The 18,626-nt window shown below is 36.7% G+C and overlaps 1 protein-coding gene across 1 annotated transcript in view; it reads left to right on the top strand.

Annotated features, from left to right (window-relative positions):
- Positions 1-18,626, top strand: part of DMD (dystrophin) — a 1,889,362-nt gene that overhangs the window by 339,042 nt on the left and 1,531,694 nt on the right. Inside the window, exon 14 of the mRNA XM_010599731.3 lies at positions 11,055-11,142. Within this exon, the coding sequence (XP_010598033.2) occupies positions 11,055-11,142 (88 nt within the window). The remainder of the gene's footprint in view (positions 1-11,054; positions 11,143-18,626) is intronic.

Raw genomic sequence — 18,626 nt, 5'->3', positions numbered from 1 at the left:
ATCAGAATTTGCATTTTAACCAAATCCACAGGTGCCTGTTTTGCACATAAAGGGTTGAGAATCCATATTCTTGGACAGTGTTGGGCTTTACCGGAGTCTTAGGTGTTCCCTCTCTCAATCTATAATGTCACCATGGTTAAGAATTTTCAGCTAAATTAACAGGAGCTAGCCACTCAACTTTTTATATTGAGCACACGGTAATGTAAATTCGCAATTAAAACAACAAAATTACCTGATCTGACCACAAGGTGATATGGTATTTGAGATGCTGAGGCATGTACTACATTTCTTTTTTTTTTCTTCTCTCTCTCGCTCTCTTTCAAAGTGTGGTAAATATGTATGTAATAAAACATTTGCCATTTGAACATTCTTCACATGTACAGGTCAGTGACATTAATTATGTTCGTCATGTTGTATGACCATCACCACTATCCAATTCCAACTTTTCCTATCACACTTAAAAGATCAGCGTCTCCTAAGCTATGAGTCTGCCGTTCCTCCTCCCTCCCATTCCTGATAATCACTAATAAATTTTTGTCTCTATAAATTTGCCTGTTCTAAATATTTCATATAAGTGAAATCATGCCATAATTGTCCTTTTGTGATTGACTTATTTCACACAGCATAATGTTTTCAAGTTTCATCTATGTTGTAGCATGTATCAGGACTTCATTGTCTTTATGGCTGAGTAATATTCCAGAATCTCTCAACAATTATTTCAAACTTTTATGGGTCTCCTAAAGGTTTTGTCAAGAAGCCCTGGTGGTACAGTGGTTAAGTGCTTGCCTGCTACCAGAAAAATTGGCAGTACAAAACTATAAGCTGCTCTGTGGGAGAAAGACGTGGCAGTCTGTTTCCATAAAGATTACAGCCTTGGAAATCTTATACGGCAGTTGTACTCTGTCCTGTAGGGTCGCTATGAGTTGGAATCGACTTGACAGCAATGGATTTGAGTTTCAAGGTTTTGCCATCTTGTACACCAGAAAACTAGTAAAAATATTATCTCTCAAGTTATGTATTTCATGCCCATAGTCTCTTTCCTTCCATCGGCCTTGGTGGAAGAGGCTGTGCTTTGGATAGTTAAGTCTAATCTCACTGTATGTTCTTGAACTCATCATTGTTTATGTCCTAAAATGTTTCATATGACCTGCTTTCTAGATACATATGGGTCTTCATCTATACACCATCTTGTCCATATCTTCAGCCTCTCTGTATTTTTCTGGGTTTTTCCAACTTAGAGAAAGCTTTCATCTCCTATAAAAAACATAAATGAACACATACATGCCATATCTTAATCAACTTCTTTGTAGAACTTAGCCCTATTAGCCTCTTTATCCTTCATGAAATTCTTTCCTCCCTCAGCTTATGCGATACCACTGGGTGGTAGAAATGGTCGATCACTTGACTATTAGTGGAAAGACTGGCAGTTTGAACCCACCCAGAGACACCTCAGAAGACAGGCCTGGTGATCTGTTTCCAAACTATTACAGCCTTGAAAACTCTATGGAACATTTCTACTCTGCACACATGGGGTCAACATGAGTCAGAATCCACTCAACAGCAACTAAGAACACAACTGTTTACCTTTTTACTTTTTTGGCTACTTGCTCCGTATCATTTATCCTTTAATACTGATGTTCTCCACAGTTCTTCCCTTGTTTTTCTTCTCTGGATAGTCTCATTTCTTCCTGTCCAAATATCACGTATTTTCTTATGACCCACAAATAATGTATCTTCAGCTAATGTCTCTCCCCTAAAATCCAGGCCAGTGTATCTAATTGCCTAATTTGTTGTTATTTTTAGCTGCCATCGAGCCAGCCCCGAGTTCATGGTGACCCCATTCACAACAGAACTAAATGCTGCCTGGTCCTGCCCATCCCTGTGACTGGTTGTGGATCTGACCATTGTGATTCATAGGGTTTTCATTGGCTAATTTTCAGAAGTAGAACACCAGGTCTTTCTTCCTAATTTATCTTAGTCTGGGAGCTCTGGTGAAATTTGTTCAGCATCATAGAAACAAGCAGTCCACCAGTAACAGATGTGTAATGGCTGTGCAAGAGGAGCATTGGCTGAGAATCAAACCCTGGTCTCCATCTTTAATTGAATGTTAGACTTAAACCTAAAAAATGAACCTCTTTATCTCCTAAGACCTACTTTCTAGATATATATAGGTATTACGAGATAAGAGGTTTATTATTGTATATATTATTGTATATATTATTGTATATATAGGACCTATTTTCTGTTATAGAAAAGATATATATATACACACACATTAATATAATAATATAATATATAACATAACATAACATAACATATCTCCCTTTTCCCTTTCTCTCTTTCAACATACTCATTAAAAAAACCCAAAACTACCTTGGTTGTCTAGATTTTCTTTACCCTTCACAAGTCTACCCTTTGACAAGCATAATTAATCCTGATCCAATAACAGCTCTTAAAACTGTCCAATTTTCTCTATTTTCATCACCATAACCGTTGTTAAAGCTAATATTATGGTTGACCTATATTTAAGATGCCAATACTCTAGCTAGTCTTTCCTGTCACTAATGTTGCACTCCTTCAGAAGTTTTGCCATCGCCTCTGCCAAATTAAGGTTTTAAAACATGTCTGTGGTCCTGTCATTCCTCTGTTTATAATTGAGAAAGAAAAAAGCCGATGCTGACATCTGGGAGCTGGCTTGGCATTTCAGTTAAACCTTGGGTTTGCTGAGAGTTGGCCTGGAAAGCACATTGAGTCTGCGATGTTGTCCCGTTGAATATGAACAACTTCTCCGAAAGCCAACTTCAGACAAGGCCACTCCATGATCATCATAGATCAAATCAAAAACAAGGCCACTTTGTCATCATGTCTGAACACAGAAGCCAGAACACCCTGCAAGGCACTCAAAATGACCGAATATCCCCCAGCCTCATGAATATGACAGATATGATTTCTAGATAAGGACTCTAAGATACCCAATTATTGACTACTCCCCACTTCCTGACAGCATCCAATGAAAAGCAAATCCCTGCTTCTTTGAACCCCCTCCGTCACCTAACTCAATCCCAAATCCTGTAATATGTCCCATCTATCATCCTCTTGAACCCCTGGTGGCGCAGTGGTTAAGCGCTCAGCTGCTAACCAAAAGGTCAGCAGTTCGAATCCACCAGCTGCTCCTTGGAAATCCTGTGATGCGGTTCTACTCTGTCTTATTGGGTTGCTATGAGTCATAATGGACTCGACGGCAAAGAGTTCGGTTTTGGTTTATCATCCTCTTACTGAGACACTCCATATTTCACCATTATAATACCAACTCCTTCATTTCAAAGAGTACATAAACCTAACCATGTTCATCTGCAGGTGTTTTCCCAGTGGTCTTTGGCTGGAAGGCATTGACATATTCAGTATCTCTATGTCACCTTCCTGAAATCAGCCATCATTTGATTCCTGTTTCCTTATGCAGCCATAGTGACATATATTAAATTGTATGTATTTCAAAATCAAAGTCTAGAATTTAATTTTAGTTTCATTTTATTTTGGTTTTGGTATCCTAATGTCTAATATAGTGCCTGGTACGTAACCCCATGAATGTTTAATTATGTGAATAAGTGATTTTTTTTTCAGCTCTGCAGGCACATTTTTTTAAGAGGCTCTGTGACCAATGTGAGTGGTATTTCACTCCTGAATAAACATTTGAGTGAATAAATTACTTTTTTTGTCAAAGGGTGAAACTTCATTATAGAATGTTAAATGAATAGAAAATTAATTGCTTCAAAAGTCTGTGTAGAACCCTGGGGAATCTCAAATTTACTTTCACATTAATTAGAGAAGATGTCATGAAAAGTGGAGGCTTTTAAGGGATCCAATAAAGAAGAAGGAGGAGGTCATAGAGTGTTTTTAAAGATACTGACAATTTTGGAAATTTTTTGAGATAAAAAGAGACCCTGCATTTCTGAGATGAATAAAGTGTTGTTATACTTATTCTCTAGTAATAACAAAAGCATTCCCACATGTTCCCATAGCCAAAGATTTTGCAAAATTTGTAAATGCAGGAACAACTTAGTGAGGACGCTTTAAAATATGATGCTGTCTACCACCCAAGTGGGGATACTTGTTTATCTGCTACTGAATGGCAAAGAATCTTGTTTAGTACCGTACTCAAGAAATGATCTCCTTACATTTCTTCTCTTATTCAGTATTACCCTGTATTTTATAGTCTCTAATAAAAATTTGAATTCTGATAGTGCATTTTTAGTTTTTTTTTTTCTTAGTAGATCAATATCTCTTTGAGTACCATGTTATTTTCTTGACGGACTTTTCTGTTTCTATTGAATTCAGCCTGTTCTAGCCTTATGATTTTCTGTTCCTTTTTAATGCTGAAATTTTAGAGAGGATGCTAAAACTTTACAGAAATTTTTTCAGTAGAACATTTTTGGAAGGTTTTACTCTAATGTTTTTTCATTATGATATTTTCTTTGCACTGTTCTACAATAAGTTTTATGAGTGCAAGCTTTTTTTTTTTTCTTTTCCTCAAAGAAGGTGAGATTCTATGAAGTCTAGACTTATAGATTGTACATGGTACTTTTTGTTTTCTACTTGGGTAATTTTTTTACTGTCTTTATCAGGACATGAGGTAGAGGATAGGCTGATGTGTCCAACTCCCAGTGTAATCTGCAGTTTCTAGAAGACTTTCATTTAAATCCATCCTTGCTTTACTAAGTTCGCAGTATCTATCCCCATGAGCTTATCCTTTGACAGATACGTGTATAGCTCCCATTGTTTTTTTTATGCAATTACATATTCAGAGAGCAGTTTACATGGAGGTAGGGGAGAGACTATAATATTGTATCATTATGTTATAATAGACCTCACTTTATTATGCATATACCACGTACCAGGCACTATTCTACGTACTGGAGATAGAGTAAAGAATGAAACAGATGAGCTTCCCTGACCTTATACAGCTTACATTCCAGTGTGGAAAGTAGAAAATAAACGAGATTAATATATAAAACTTATGGAATGTTATTGATAAATTCCAAGAAGAAAATTAAAGGAGTAAAGGGGACTAGTAAGTGTGTGTGTGAGAGAGAGAGAGAGAGCGTGTGTATGTGTGTGTGCGTGTAGATACATTGAATAGTAAGAGAAGGCCTTATGAGAGAGAAAGTGACATTTAAGTAAAAGTCTCCAGGCATTGAGTAACTTAAACATACCCAAGAAAGGATATATCTGGCAGGGAGAAAGAGTAACTGCTCAGCCCTAAGGCAGGTGTGTGCCTGGAGTTTTCAAGGGAAAAACAAAGAGGCCAGTGTGGCTGGAGCAGAATAAGCAAGAGGTTTAATAACAGGAGATGAGGCCAGAGAGGTTAAGGATGTTAAGATTAGATCAGGACATAGTAAAGACTTGAGCTTTTACTCTAAGTGAGAAGGGAAGCTATTAGAATGTTGAGCTGGCCTCCATTGTAGCTGGCTGTGTTAGGAATATATGATTAGGGAGCCACAGTAAAAATAGAATAACCATTTAATACGCTCTTCTGAAAATTAAATACCTCCTAGAAGTGTCGGGGTCTTTAAACTAGTGTGGTGGTAGTGGTTATTGTAATAACATGGCTTTCTGGATGTGTTTTTAGGGTAGATCCAATGGATTTTCTTTGGGATAGAATGCTGCATGTGAGAAAAAGAGGATTGAAGGATTTTAAGATTTTGGATTGAACGAATGAAAGAATAGATTCAGCCCTAGAACACTCCAAATTGAGAGGCAAGGGGGATGAGGAGGAACCTCAAAGAGATCCTTGAAGTAGGAGGAAAAATCTGTGTGCACAAAGTCCAGGAAGCCAATTTGAGAAAGAAACCTAAGAAGAAAGAGGAGTTCTCTAGGTGAAATGAAGATGATAAGTAAGAGGAGGACTGGGAGTCGGCCATTGAATATAGAAACAAGGAGACCAATGGTGACATTGATAGCAGAGTTTTGAAGGGACTGAGTAAAGGAGTAGGGATATATATATATGGAGCCCTGGTGGCACAGTGGTTAAGAGCTACAGTTGCTTACCAAAATGTTGGCAGTTCAAAATTGCCAGCTGCTCCTTGGAAACCATATGTGGCAGCTCTACTCTGTCCTATAGGGTCGCTGTATGTCAGAATCAACTCAATGGCAATGGGTTGTTGTTGTGTGTATATACATATAAACCCAACCCAGTGCCTTCGAGTCAATTTTGACTCATAGCGACCCTAAGGTATATCTCTGAATTCCAATTTTTCTCCTTGGTGTCGCACAATCTACATTAAAAGTAAGGAATATGTCCTAACTTTTTTTTTTTTTCCACACCATACATCTCTTCAGGCTCCATTTTCCATGTATGATTTTTTTTTAAACTTTTTGGTTGTGTATTGTTGAGGTGAGGCCATGAGGTAAACTGGATTAGGAACTACTAGTCAGACCTGTTTTCAAACGGAAGTTCATATATTTCATTTGAGGGTGAATACATGCATGGTCACACCCCAGGAAAAGAAGGGAGTTCCAGTGGTTTTGATGAATTCAGCTTTCTTAATGCTTTTTACATGTGGTTACTGGGACACTTCTCACAAATTTCTGTGAGCAACGCATTCTAAACATCTCTTGTGTCAATAAGTATTCCTTGTAACTTGTTATTAATATTAATGATATCACCTTTAATTAGAACGATGATGTGTTTCAGTTTGTCTAAAACACTCTAGGTTTATATCATGCCATTTGTTCCATCTTAATTAGTCATCACTCTCCATTTTACTATACACTGTTGTCTATAGTTAGGTAATAAATTATACGAATAGCTTCCTTAATTCCCTCAGAAGTTCTGGAGGGTAGGCATCATTATCATTACAGTGCATAGAAAATATTCAGGCTCAGAGGATTTGAATCCCTTCCCAAAAGTCATAGAGCTAAGGAGCAGTGGGGATAGAATGCAAACCAACTGAGAATAGAATGACTCTAAAATTTTTATTTTCATTACATTTTTTTGCCATCTGTTTGCCACCTTAAACTTTCTCATTTTTAATCAACCACCTACACCTGTATCTGAAATGAAATGTTTGGTGGACTCTTCACTGTCTTGTTCACCCTTCTCAAGGCCAATTTGTAGGTGCCAATAACTTCTTTAAATTGGTATCACCTCAAAGAACCCAGATATCATCTGTATGATGGATGAAGAGATCCTTAACTGCTTTTTATGGGACTTATATCTTTATTAAGGAGTGCTGGTAGTACAATGGTTAAGCAGCTCAGCTGCTAAAAGAAAGGCTGGAGGTTTGAACTCACCCAGTAGCTCCACAGAAGAAAGACCTGGCTTTCTGCTCCCAGACCCAGAAAGATTACAACCTAGAAAACCCTATGGGCAATTCTACTCTGTCACGTGGGGCTGTCATGAGTAAAATCAACTCTACAGCACCGAACAACAACATCTCTTTATGCACCAGTTACTCAGTTTGCGTGTGGGAATCTATACAGTGATGCAGTACGGTAATTGCGCTGTACACAGAGTTGATGCCCTGTCAATTGTCAGTGTCCATTCTGAGTGACCAGGCATCTCTTCTTATGTCTTGGTTCCCATGCTGCATTGATGGTAACATTCTGAATGTCATTTCTGACTACATCCAAACTAAATGGTCACGTTTGCTATGACTTGCAATCAGATATGCCCAAGTTTGTCTGATTAATTTCCATTAAAATACCCCTAGAAGCAGCTGAACATATTTGAGAGAGTGCTAGACTTAGAAATAGATGAGTTGTGTTCTAATAGTGGACCTGAAACTTTCTAGTTGTATGAGCAACATACTAGCTGTATGACCTTAGGTATATGACTTAATTTTCTTGATGTTCTGTCTTCTCTTATATAAAATGTGATAAAATAGTGGTGATTCTTTCTAATTCACTGGGTAATTATGACATACATATGAATTGATATGCATAAACTATATTATGGCAGACAATATAAAAAACTCTGCTTTTACTGTGGCTATGCCTGTGTTTTCAAACCTGTGTTTCAATTTCCATCAATTGGGAGAATAATAGTATCTATTGCATAAAGTGGAAACCCTGGTGGTGTAGTGGTGAGTACTACGGCTGTTAACCAAGAGGTTGGCAGTTCGAATCCACCAGGTGCTCCTTGGAAACTCTATGGGGCAGTTCTATTCTGTCCTATAGGGTCGCTAAGAGTCAGAATCGACTCAACGACGGTGGAGGTGGGGTATTGCATAAATTGTTGTGTTGTTATTGTCACTCTTGTTGCTGTTGTTATTTATATTAGAATAACTGAAATACTATGGTCAATCGAACAGCTTAAATAGAACCCTCTGAGATATTCAATTATCATGTTTGGCTCTTGCTTCATAATACTAATTGATTCTCTCATTTGATGCTCAGAATTAAGAGATTGTGATCATGACATTAATATAGCCATTGATAATTTTTTTTCCTCTTTGATGAAGACGATATGGTGTTCTGAATGTACTCTTTATGTGATTTCATGTAAAAAAAAAAAGGCAGAAACTCAATAGGATAGGATCACTGTAAAATTGAGTAACTAAAAAACAAACAAAAAAACACCAGTTTATTTGTTGTGGCATAATATCTCTCCCGGTCTTTTTCATTTGATGCTGTCAAGCTTTTGCAACCCCATATCCTACTGTCCCTCTCACTAGTTGTGAATATTCTAAATTTCCTCACAATGTATCTACCTTCCTTTTTTCCAAAGTGCTCAGAGTCCTTTACAAACTTAACAAATAGCATTTACCTTTCAATGGAGAACAAGTTTAAAGTGTTAGAAAACCCATGTATCAATAAGATGCTAAGCTAGAGAATTTAGAATGCAAATTTGAGAAGTTGAGAAAATGTGAATTTTAGAGCATTTTGTGGGTTTTTACCTTTAACTGCAGCCTTGGTGGTGCAGTGGTTAAGCATTCGGCTACTAACCAAAAGGCTGGCAGTTCAAATCCACTAGCTGCTCCTCAGAAACTCTATGGGGCAGTTCTATTTTGTCCTATAGGGCCGGTATGAGTCGGAATGGACTTGACAGCAATGGGTTACCTTTAGCCAGATGTTGTGGCCACGTTATTTTCATGGATATTTCAGTTCGACTAGCAGTTACAACCTTCTACGGTTGTCCCCATGCTTGTGGAAACAATATGTGGAGCTGACATTCAAGGTAACCCAGAATTTTCACCTGCTAATTGGTATGGGATTCTGGGAGCATATAATCCCAAAATGCTGCAATCTGTATGCTTTGAAATGTTCAAGTAGAATTTAAGATATTAAAATGAGTCTATCACCTTTGGAGTTTTCTGACCCATGAGATAAAACTAAGTTTTCATTTTATACTCTTGACAACATAATGTAAAATGTATATTTCTCAGCTCTAAGTACTTAAAATAATAAAACAAACAAAGACCATCATTTTTTATAGACTTTTATTTTACTCTTTATTTAATCTGCTCAGTTTTAATTAGTATTTTATACATTGCAGCTGCTCCTAACTGGAGTATATTCTTTTGGCCATTTGCTTTTTTAGTATTTTGTAGTATTGACCTTGAAAACAGTAATTTTAGCTTATGGAACTTTTTAAAAGAAATAAAAGGAAAGCCCTGCTACTAAACTGTGGTTATTTCTTTAAATGAGTTTGGTTTTTTTTTTCAAATATGTAAAAATTATTGGTTATTTCATAGGCATTTCTGTCATTTGATATCCTCAGGCATTAGTCTAGGCCCAATGATTATGTATTTCTTTGAAAGTATTTCTGAGGTCATCATATTATCTGAATAAATACATTGAACTATTTCCTTTCAGAGAGAAAGCACTATTTCTGCACTGCACAATTACAGTAGGCGCAAGACACAAGTTACTTCTTAAATTTAACTTTAGTTAAATTAAAAAAAAAATTCCCTCAGTCACACTGGCCATGTTTCAAGTGCTCAATATTCACATGTGGCTCGTGGCTACTGTATTGGACAATGCAGATATAGAATATTTTCACCGTTTCAGAAAAGCTCTACTGGATAGCACTGCATGGAGTCTGCATGTGTCTAGTATATGCTTTCTCACGTGTACTCTAATATTACATCTTGGAATGTTTGCTTAAAAGCCTGTAGATCTAAATAAACTTTAAAAAAATCATCTGATGCAGAATAGACTGCTGCCACAAAGTGAAACCTCTTTATAATGCTACATTTAGTCACAAGAATACTGCTCTTACTATATATTAACTGCATTATAGCTTGCTTTTTCTGTGGGTAAGACGTGTAACATATATATGTTTTAGGATATAGAATGTATATGGTTACAGCCACATCTTTTTAATGGCTCAGTATGGAGTTCTGCTACATTGTGGTTTAAAATTTTTGTCTCTGTAGAGACATTATGAACTAAGCTCAACAGCATCTAATGAGAGCTCTTGTTAATTCAAATAACTTTGTTGTTGAAGAGTTAACTGGTTAGGAGATCCGAACAAAGGAATTTAGAAAACTCTTTGAATCCATTTATCCTTGGAAATGGGAGTACTTTGACAATTTTAGTAAGAAAAATTAGTCTGCAGCCTTGCATTTAGATATTTTGTCTGCTAAATTATTCATGCTACTGTATTTTCTTCCATTGTATATATTTACTGGATTCTCAATTTGATTTGTAAGAGAGAATGTATGTTTGTATTATTAGGATTAATTTCAGTGGTATATATTTAAAAAGATAACTTCTACTTTAATTCTCTGATACTTTATCCTTTCACTGTTTGTTCTGGTATGCCTTTTTTGGCTCTTTTTTAGTCTTAAAGTACAAAGCAGCAGAAACTGTTACGTAAAAAAGTTAAGACTTGAAATCCTATTATTAAAAAATAGTAGCAATTCAGGATGAAAATGGCTTGTGCTTTCATTGCCATTTTGGTGCCAAAAAAAAGTTGAAAAAGTCTTTAGGTTCACAGGATAAACTGAACTAGTGAAATAGCTTAAGGCTTGAAAGGGCAAGTAGAAGTTTTAATTACTGTGTAGCTTCACAATCCTTGTATCGAAATACTCACCTTTGCTATTATGCTGCAGGCCATAGAGCGAGAAAAAGCCGAGAAGTTCAGAAAACTGCAAGATGCCAGCAGATCAGCTCAGGCCCTGGTGGAACAGATGGTGAATGGTAATTACACGGAGTTGATTTAGATAATCTTCTTAGGGATTTGATAAACGCATAGGTTCATATTTATCAGCTGAACTATATCAGACGAGCACTTCCTGAATGTGAATGTAAATGAAAGCAAGTTTGTGAGCTTTCTGTTATTCTTTCTTAATGCTAAGTGAATTATTAAAGGAAATTTCACTTGGAGAGCAATGGGCAAAAATGGGATGTGGAAGTATATTTTATCCATCTTTTGCAGAGAACTCAGTTTTAATGCTGCTGTACAACCCTGCTAACATTTGTCCAAATAATTGAAGAGAAAAGCTTTGCAGAAATAATTGAAAATATAAGCAATCATATATGTAAAAGTGGTTATAATCTGATTTTAAACATTTGCAGTACATTCTTCCGCAGACACTCAAATTACATGGAAGACCTCGTCAGCAAGCCTGTTTCCTAATTCTATATTTCACATTTTCTATGGTGCTTTTCTTCTTTTCACTCATTTTAAAAATGTTTCTTCATAGAGAAGTCTTTATTTTTTTAATTTATTGGGGGGGGGGAGTAAAAACATAAACTTCCCAAATATCACTCCTTAGTAAGAAAGAATTAAAATTAATCTTTTTTTTTTTTTTAACATCAGTGCCCCAAGGCTTTCTGGATGAAATCAGTTATTGACATAGGCATGAACAAACTTCATTCAGATTGTGATTTTCATACTCCTACATGCACTTCCAATATGAGTAAACTTGTGAAAATCAGGAACAATGATATTTTTTACACTATTGAGTTTTCATTGTGCATAAGATACATTTAGAAGAGTATAGTAAATAAATGCCGCACATGTTTATGTTGTGCATGTCAGCTTTTTTCTAGAATCTGCCTGCTTTCTGTTGTGTAAAGTACGTGCATGGGTTATGTTTTGTCTTAATTGCCATGTTGGCATTAAAAAGTTCAATGATCTTCCTTGGAAATCAATTCATTTTCTTCTAATAAGCCCCATGATTGTATTTGGTTAAAAAAAAAAAAAGCACATATGACAGCTGAGAATTGAGTTAACAAGTTAATGAATGATATAGACAATGCAAAATATTAATAGGTTGTTGTTTGGATGTTCGTTGCTTGCTAGTTTTAACTGATGAGTTTAATAACAGCATATTCATGTTAAATAAAATTATATGATCTTTAAAGTATTCTTGTAGCTGTTGTATAATCCTCTCTAGGGGAATGTATTGCATTTTCATGTTAATAAGCTGATGTAAAATCTATATTTTAAAATTGTCTTGTTTTGTTTTTAAATATCAAGCATAGCTCAAGCCAGATCCCCTGATAGTGACATACACTGAAATATTGAAAAAGCATGTAATCACTTAGAAATGAAATGAATGATTACCTTCTTTTTGTAACTAAAGCCACATAAAAGATAAAAATTATTATATAATTAGTGACAATGTCATTTTTCTAAATTATTGCCCTCATATCTCTAACATTTGGAAGCATGGAGAAAAATCAGATCCTTAATATCTATTAATTGACTGATTAAAATCTATTTAGAAATGCAAAGCTAGGGCAAAAATTGATATGATGGCACTGGTAATTTCGGTCAGAAAATAATTAATAATACCTGTGAAGAAAAATGCTAATTTGAATAGAAAGCACAGGGCAATAGAATTTAGGGGTATGATTTGAGAATCTCTTGATATGATCAAATTTTAAGCTTATTTGTTCTTCCAGTGAAAATATAGTCTAATTTGATATGTGATTAAGCTCAAGTTTGGGCTATAACTTGCGTGATTATTTGAAATGATCGTAGCTCTGCTTATTTATTGAATCAAACAGCTTACAAAATTACTAAAATTTTAGTAGTTATTCAAAAATTTTAACATATATTCTTGTTCATTATTTTCTTGTTCATTAGACAAAGCACATGATATTAGGTTTAGTGTGATTATTTGTGCAAACTGTTAGTTAAGCCAGACAGACGGTAAGTGACTGGAGTATTTCTCAAGTTGTATTTTAGAGGAACCCCCCTAACTATATGTGCAATAACTCTTCTAGCATAAAGCCATGAACTATAGATTACTGGTGAGGTTCATGGAGCTAAAAGACAAATTCAGGTTTCTCTAGGTCAGGATATGTAACAGTTGTCTCAGTAAAGCTCTTAAATTTACAAACTCAGGATTGCCTTTCATATATGGAGTTATAATAAAACAACCATATAAAACACATAAAATCCTGCCATTTTATGTATAGAGAAGAAAATGAGAGAAGGATCAGTGTATTTCATTTAGGATCCCATGTAAAGGAAGGGAAACTCTATGATAGAATTTTTCAAGAACAATGATTTATTCACTGCAAATACTGTTTTCAACAACATAAATGGTGACTATACATGTGAACCTCACCAAATGGAATACACAGGAATCAAATTGACCACATCTGTGGAAAGAGACAATGGAAAAGTGACGATGGAAAAGCACAATATTATCAGTCAGAATAAGACCAGAGTCTGACTGTGGAACAGACCATCAATTGCTCATATGCAAGTTCAAGTTGAAGATGGAGAAGACTAGAACAAGTCCATGGGAGCCAAAGTACGACCTTGAGTATATTCCACCTGAATTTAGAAACCATCTCAAGAATAGATTTGATGCATTAATCACTAATGACCAAAAACCAGATGAGTTGTGGGATGACATCAAGGACATCAAACATGAAGAAAGCAAAAGATCATTAAAGAGACAGAAAGAAAAAAAAAGACCAAAATGGATGTCAGAAAGGACTCTGAAACTTGCTCTTGAAAGTAGAATAGCGAAAGTGAAAGAAAGAAATGAAGAAGTAAAAGACCTGAACAGATTTCAAAGGGTGGCTTATGAAGACAATGTAAAGTATTATAATGAATTTTGCAAAGACCTGAAGTAAGAAAACCAAAACAGAAGAACACACTCAGCATTTCTCAAGCTGAAAGAAATGAAGAAAAATTCAAGCTTTGAGTTGTAATATTGAAGGATTTTATGAGTAAAAAAATTGAACACCACAGAAAGCATAAAAAAATATGGAAGGAATACAAAAAGTCACTGTACCAAAAAGAATTGGTCGACGTTCAACCATTTCAGGAGGTAACATATAATTGAGAACCAATGGCAGTGAAGGAAGAGGTTCAAGATGCACTGAAGGCATTGGTGAAAAACAAGACTCCAGGAATTGACGGAATGCCAATAGAGATGTTTCATAAATGAATGTAGTGCTAGAGGCGCTCACTCATCTATGCAAAAAAAATTGGAAGACAGCTACCTGGCCAACAGACTGGAAGAGATCCCATTCCAAAGAATGATGATCCAACAGAATGTAGAAATTATCAAACATTATTATTAATATCACTTCCAAGTAAAATTATGCTGAAGATAATTCAAAAATGGTTGCACCAGTACATGGAGAGGGAACATTCAGAAATTTAAACTGGGTTCAGAAGAGGACTTGGAACGAGGGATATTGCTGATGTCAGAAAGATCTTGCCTGAAAGCAGAGAATATCAGAAAAATGTTTACCTGTGTTTTATTGACTCTGCAGAGGCATTCAACTGTGTGAATCATAACAAATTATGGATAATATTGTGAAGAATGAGAATTCCAGAACACGTACTTGTGCTCACACAGAACCTGTACATGGACAAAGAGGCAGTTGTTTGAACAGAACAAGGGGATACTGCGAGGTTTAAAATCAGAGAAGGTGTGTATCAGCGTTGTGCCCTTTCACCATAATTATTCAATCTGTATAAAAAAAAATTTTTTAATACTGAGCAAATAATCTGAGAAGGCAGACTATATGAAGAAGAATGGGGCATCAGGATTGGAGGAAGACTCATTAACAACCTGCTATATGCAGATGATACAACCTTGCTTGCTGAAAATGAAGAGGACTTGAGGCACTTACTGATAAAGATCAAAGACTATAGCCTTCAGTATGGACTACATCTCAACATGAAGAAAACAAAAATCCTCCCAACTGGACCAATAAGCAACATCATAGTAAACAGAGAAAATACTGAAGTTGTCAAGGGTTTCATTTTACTCTGACCATTAATTAATGCCCATGGAAGGAGCAGCCTAGGAATCAAATGACATAGCATTAGGTAAATCTGCTGCAAATGGTCTCTTTAAAGTGTTAAAAAGCAATGATGACACCTTGAGGACTAAGATGTACCTGACTCAAACCACGGTATTTTCAATCACCTCATATGCATGTGAAAGTTAGACAGTGGTGAATAAGGAAGACTGAAGAAGAATTGATACATTTGAATTATGGTGTTTGGGAAGAATATTGAATATACCATGGACTACCAGAAGAACAAACAAATCTGTCTTGGAAGTACAACCAGAATGCTCCCTAGAAGCAAGGATGGGAAGACTGCATCTTACATACTTTGGACATGTTATAAGGAGGGACAAGTCCCCGGAGAAGGACATCATTCTTAGTAAAGGGTCAGTGAAAAAAAAAAAAAAAACAAAAGAAAACCCTCAACAAGATTGATTGAATCAGTGGCTGCAGCAATGGACTCATAGCAATGATTGTGAGAATGGTGCAGGACCAGGCAGTATTTAGTTCTGTTGTACATAGGGTTGCTATGAGTTGGAACTGGCTCAAAGGTACCTAACAACAACAATGTCCAGATTGATTGGTTGGATAAGAATAGGGATTAGCTTGACCATAGTGGATGGTAAAGAGAAATGCTTCTTATTGGATATTTTTTTTTCAGAATTATCTTTCTGACGTTTATTGTTAATCTATAAGATTACGATCATAACCTTAGGAGGTAGGGCCAAGATGGTGGAGTAGTCAGATGCTTCCTGTGGTCCCTCTCAAAGCAAAGACCAGAAAAAACAAGTGAATCGATTATATACGACAATCCAGGAGCCCTGAACATCAAAGACAAAGTTGATAAGTTGGACTAAGTGTAGCAGGGGGAGGGAGAGACAGTTCAGAAGCAGAGAGGATATGCCAGACCTGACATGGCTGGCATCCTGCAGCCTGGATCAACTGGTGCGGATGGGCTGAGGCAAGCAGTAGTGCTTGGGACGCATTTTTCACACCAGGAGAAACCAAGCAGGGAGAGTCTGCTCAAACATCCAGAACCAGGGAGTAGTGGTGCTGAATCTGCGAAAAGTTAAGTACTATTGTCTAACCTACCACATGGGATCAAAAAACCCTTCCCCTGTCTGGGAAGTACCTCTCTCCCACTTATCCTCCCCCTCGCCATCTGCTTTGGTCCTGGTCTGGCTTCAGTGATTGCTGCACCACCTGGGCTAAAAGTGGGACTCGTCACATGCCCCAAGATATTCTCCCAGCTTTGAAGCGGAACCAAATTAACAAACAGGAAAAAAATAATCTGCCAGTTCCCCTAAGCCGGGAACTCAGGGTGGGCATAGCCCCTTTGCCTAGGAACAGGCATAAAACGGTCCACGGACTTTGACTGCCTTTCACCCCTGCCTAGAACTGTGTGGACCCATTTCAACAGTGTAGGGCCTCATTAGCCCAGTACAATAGGGTATGTAACTGAAGCCTATTTTCAACTGCAATAGCTAAAGGGGAGTGGCAGATTTGTGACATTTGATGCCATCCTGCCCATTAAGCAGGGTCCTCACCTACCCACATCAGGGGCAAGAGGACTGGTGGTTCCACCCAATCTGCCTAGCCACATCTGACAGGGGTCCAAGAATAAGTAGTACTTCCCTGTTCTTCCAGCCAACAACCCTGGGTGCTCAAAGTGTGGCTGCAAAAACCACCTACCTATGTACTCTAGGGAGCAGGGACACACCTTCCACCCAAGCACTCAGGGGTAGTCATCACTCCCTACCTTGCTCAGCACATAACGCCCTACTGCAGTGAGATACCTGTGCCTACTCCAGTCACCCCTACATAGCCCTACCCATCTAGGACTTAGGTGAGAGTCTACACCACACACTCAATGACCAACAACCTAGACACATGAGCTGGATTTACACAAGAAAAGGAAACAGACTCCTGGGCTCACATACCTAGTGACAGCTCTAACCACCTAATAAAAGGATGTGAGAGCTTCAAAGACACCAATAATCAAAGTAGCTCACATGACCAGCCTATTTGAGCATATCAAAACAAAACAAGAAGCTAGGACAGAGTAAGCAAACATAAAATAAATAAATATAATTTATTGATGGCTCAGAGACAGCAGTCAATATCAAATCACATAAAAAGGCAGACCATGATGGCTTCAGCAAGCTTCTAAAACAAAGAATCAAAAAAAATTCCCAGAGGAACAGAAGGTCTTGGATTCAAAAGATCAATATACAGAGCTCTTCAAGAGATCAGGGAGGAGATCATTCAAAATGCAGACCCAGCCAAGGAGTACACAGAGAAAGCAACAGAGGAAATTAAGGAGGTTATATAAGAGCATGATGACAAATTTAATAGGCTGCAAGAATCCATAGAGACACAGCAAACACATTCAAAAGATTAACAAGAAAATTTCAGAATTAGACAACTCAATGGAAAGTCATAGGAACAAAATTGAGGCCATGGAAGTGAGAATTAGTAAGATTAAAGACAAAGCACTTGACACCAATTTATCTGAGGCAAAATCAGATAAAAGCATCAAAAAAATGAAGAAACCTTAAGAATTACGTGAACTCCTTCAAGAGGAATAACCCATGAGTGATTGGAGTACCAGAATGGGGAGATAACAGAAAACACAGAGAGAATTCTTGAGATTTGTTGGCAGAAAACTTCCCTGATATCATGAAAGACAAGAACATATCTATCCAAGAAGCTCATCGAACTGCACACAGGATAGATCCCAAAAGAAAGTCACCAAGACATATTATAATCAAACTTACCAAAACCAAAGATAAAAAGATAATTTTAAGAGCAGGTAGGGATAAATTAAAAGTCATCTACAGAGGAGAGTCACTAAGACTAAACTCTGACTACTCAGCAGAAACCATGCAGGCAAGAAAGCAAAGGGATGACATATATAAAGACTTGAAGGAAAAAAAAATTGCCAGCCAAGAGTTAAGTATCCAATGACATTGTCTCTCAAATATGATGGCGACATTAGGGCATTTCCAGATAAGCAGAAATTTAGGGAATTTGTAAAAACGAAACCAAAATTACAAGAAATACAAAAGGGAGTCCTCCACTTAGAAAATCAATAAAATCAGATAACAACCAAAGACTAGAACACAGGACAGAACAACCAGATATCAACCCACATAGGGAAGTCACAAAAATAAATAAAAGCTGAAACAGTGAAAATAGGGAAACAGAGACATCAATATGTAAAAGATGACAACATTAAAACAAAAGACAGGGACGAAATAATGTAGTCATAGAACTTTCATATGGAGAGGAAGTCAAGGCAATCAAGAAATAAAAGATTGGTTTAAACTTAGAAATATAGAGTTAAATATTAAGGTAACCACAAAGGAAACTAACAGTCCTACACATCAAAATAAAAAACAAGAAAAACA

This window comes from Loxodonta africana, chromosome X (assembly GCF_030014295.1).
Source record: "Loxodonta africana isolate mLoxAfr1 chromosome X, mLoxAfr1.hap2, whole genome shotgun sequence".
Lineage (NCBI taxonomy): Eukaryota > Metazoa > Chordata > Mammalia > Proboscidea > Elephantidae > Loxodonta > Loxodonta africana.
The sequence above is the reverse complement of the archived record's forward strand: the minus strand, read 5'-3'. Positions and strand labels throughout refer to the sequence as shown.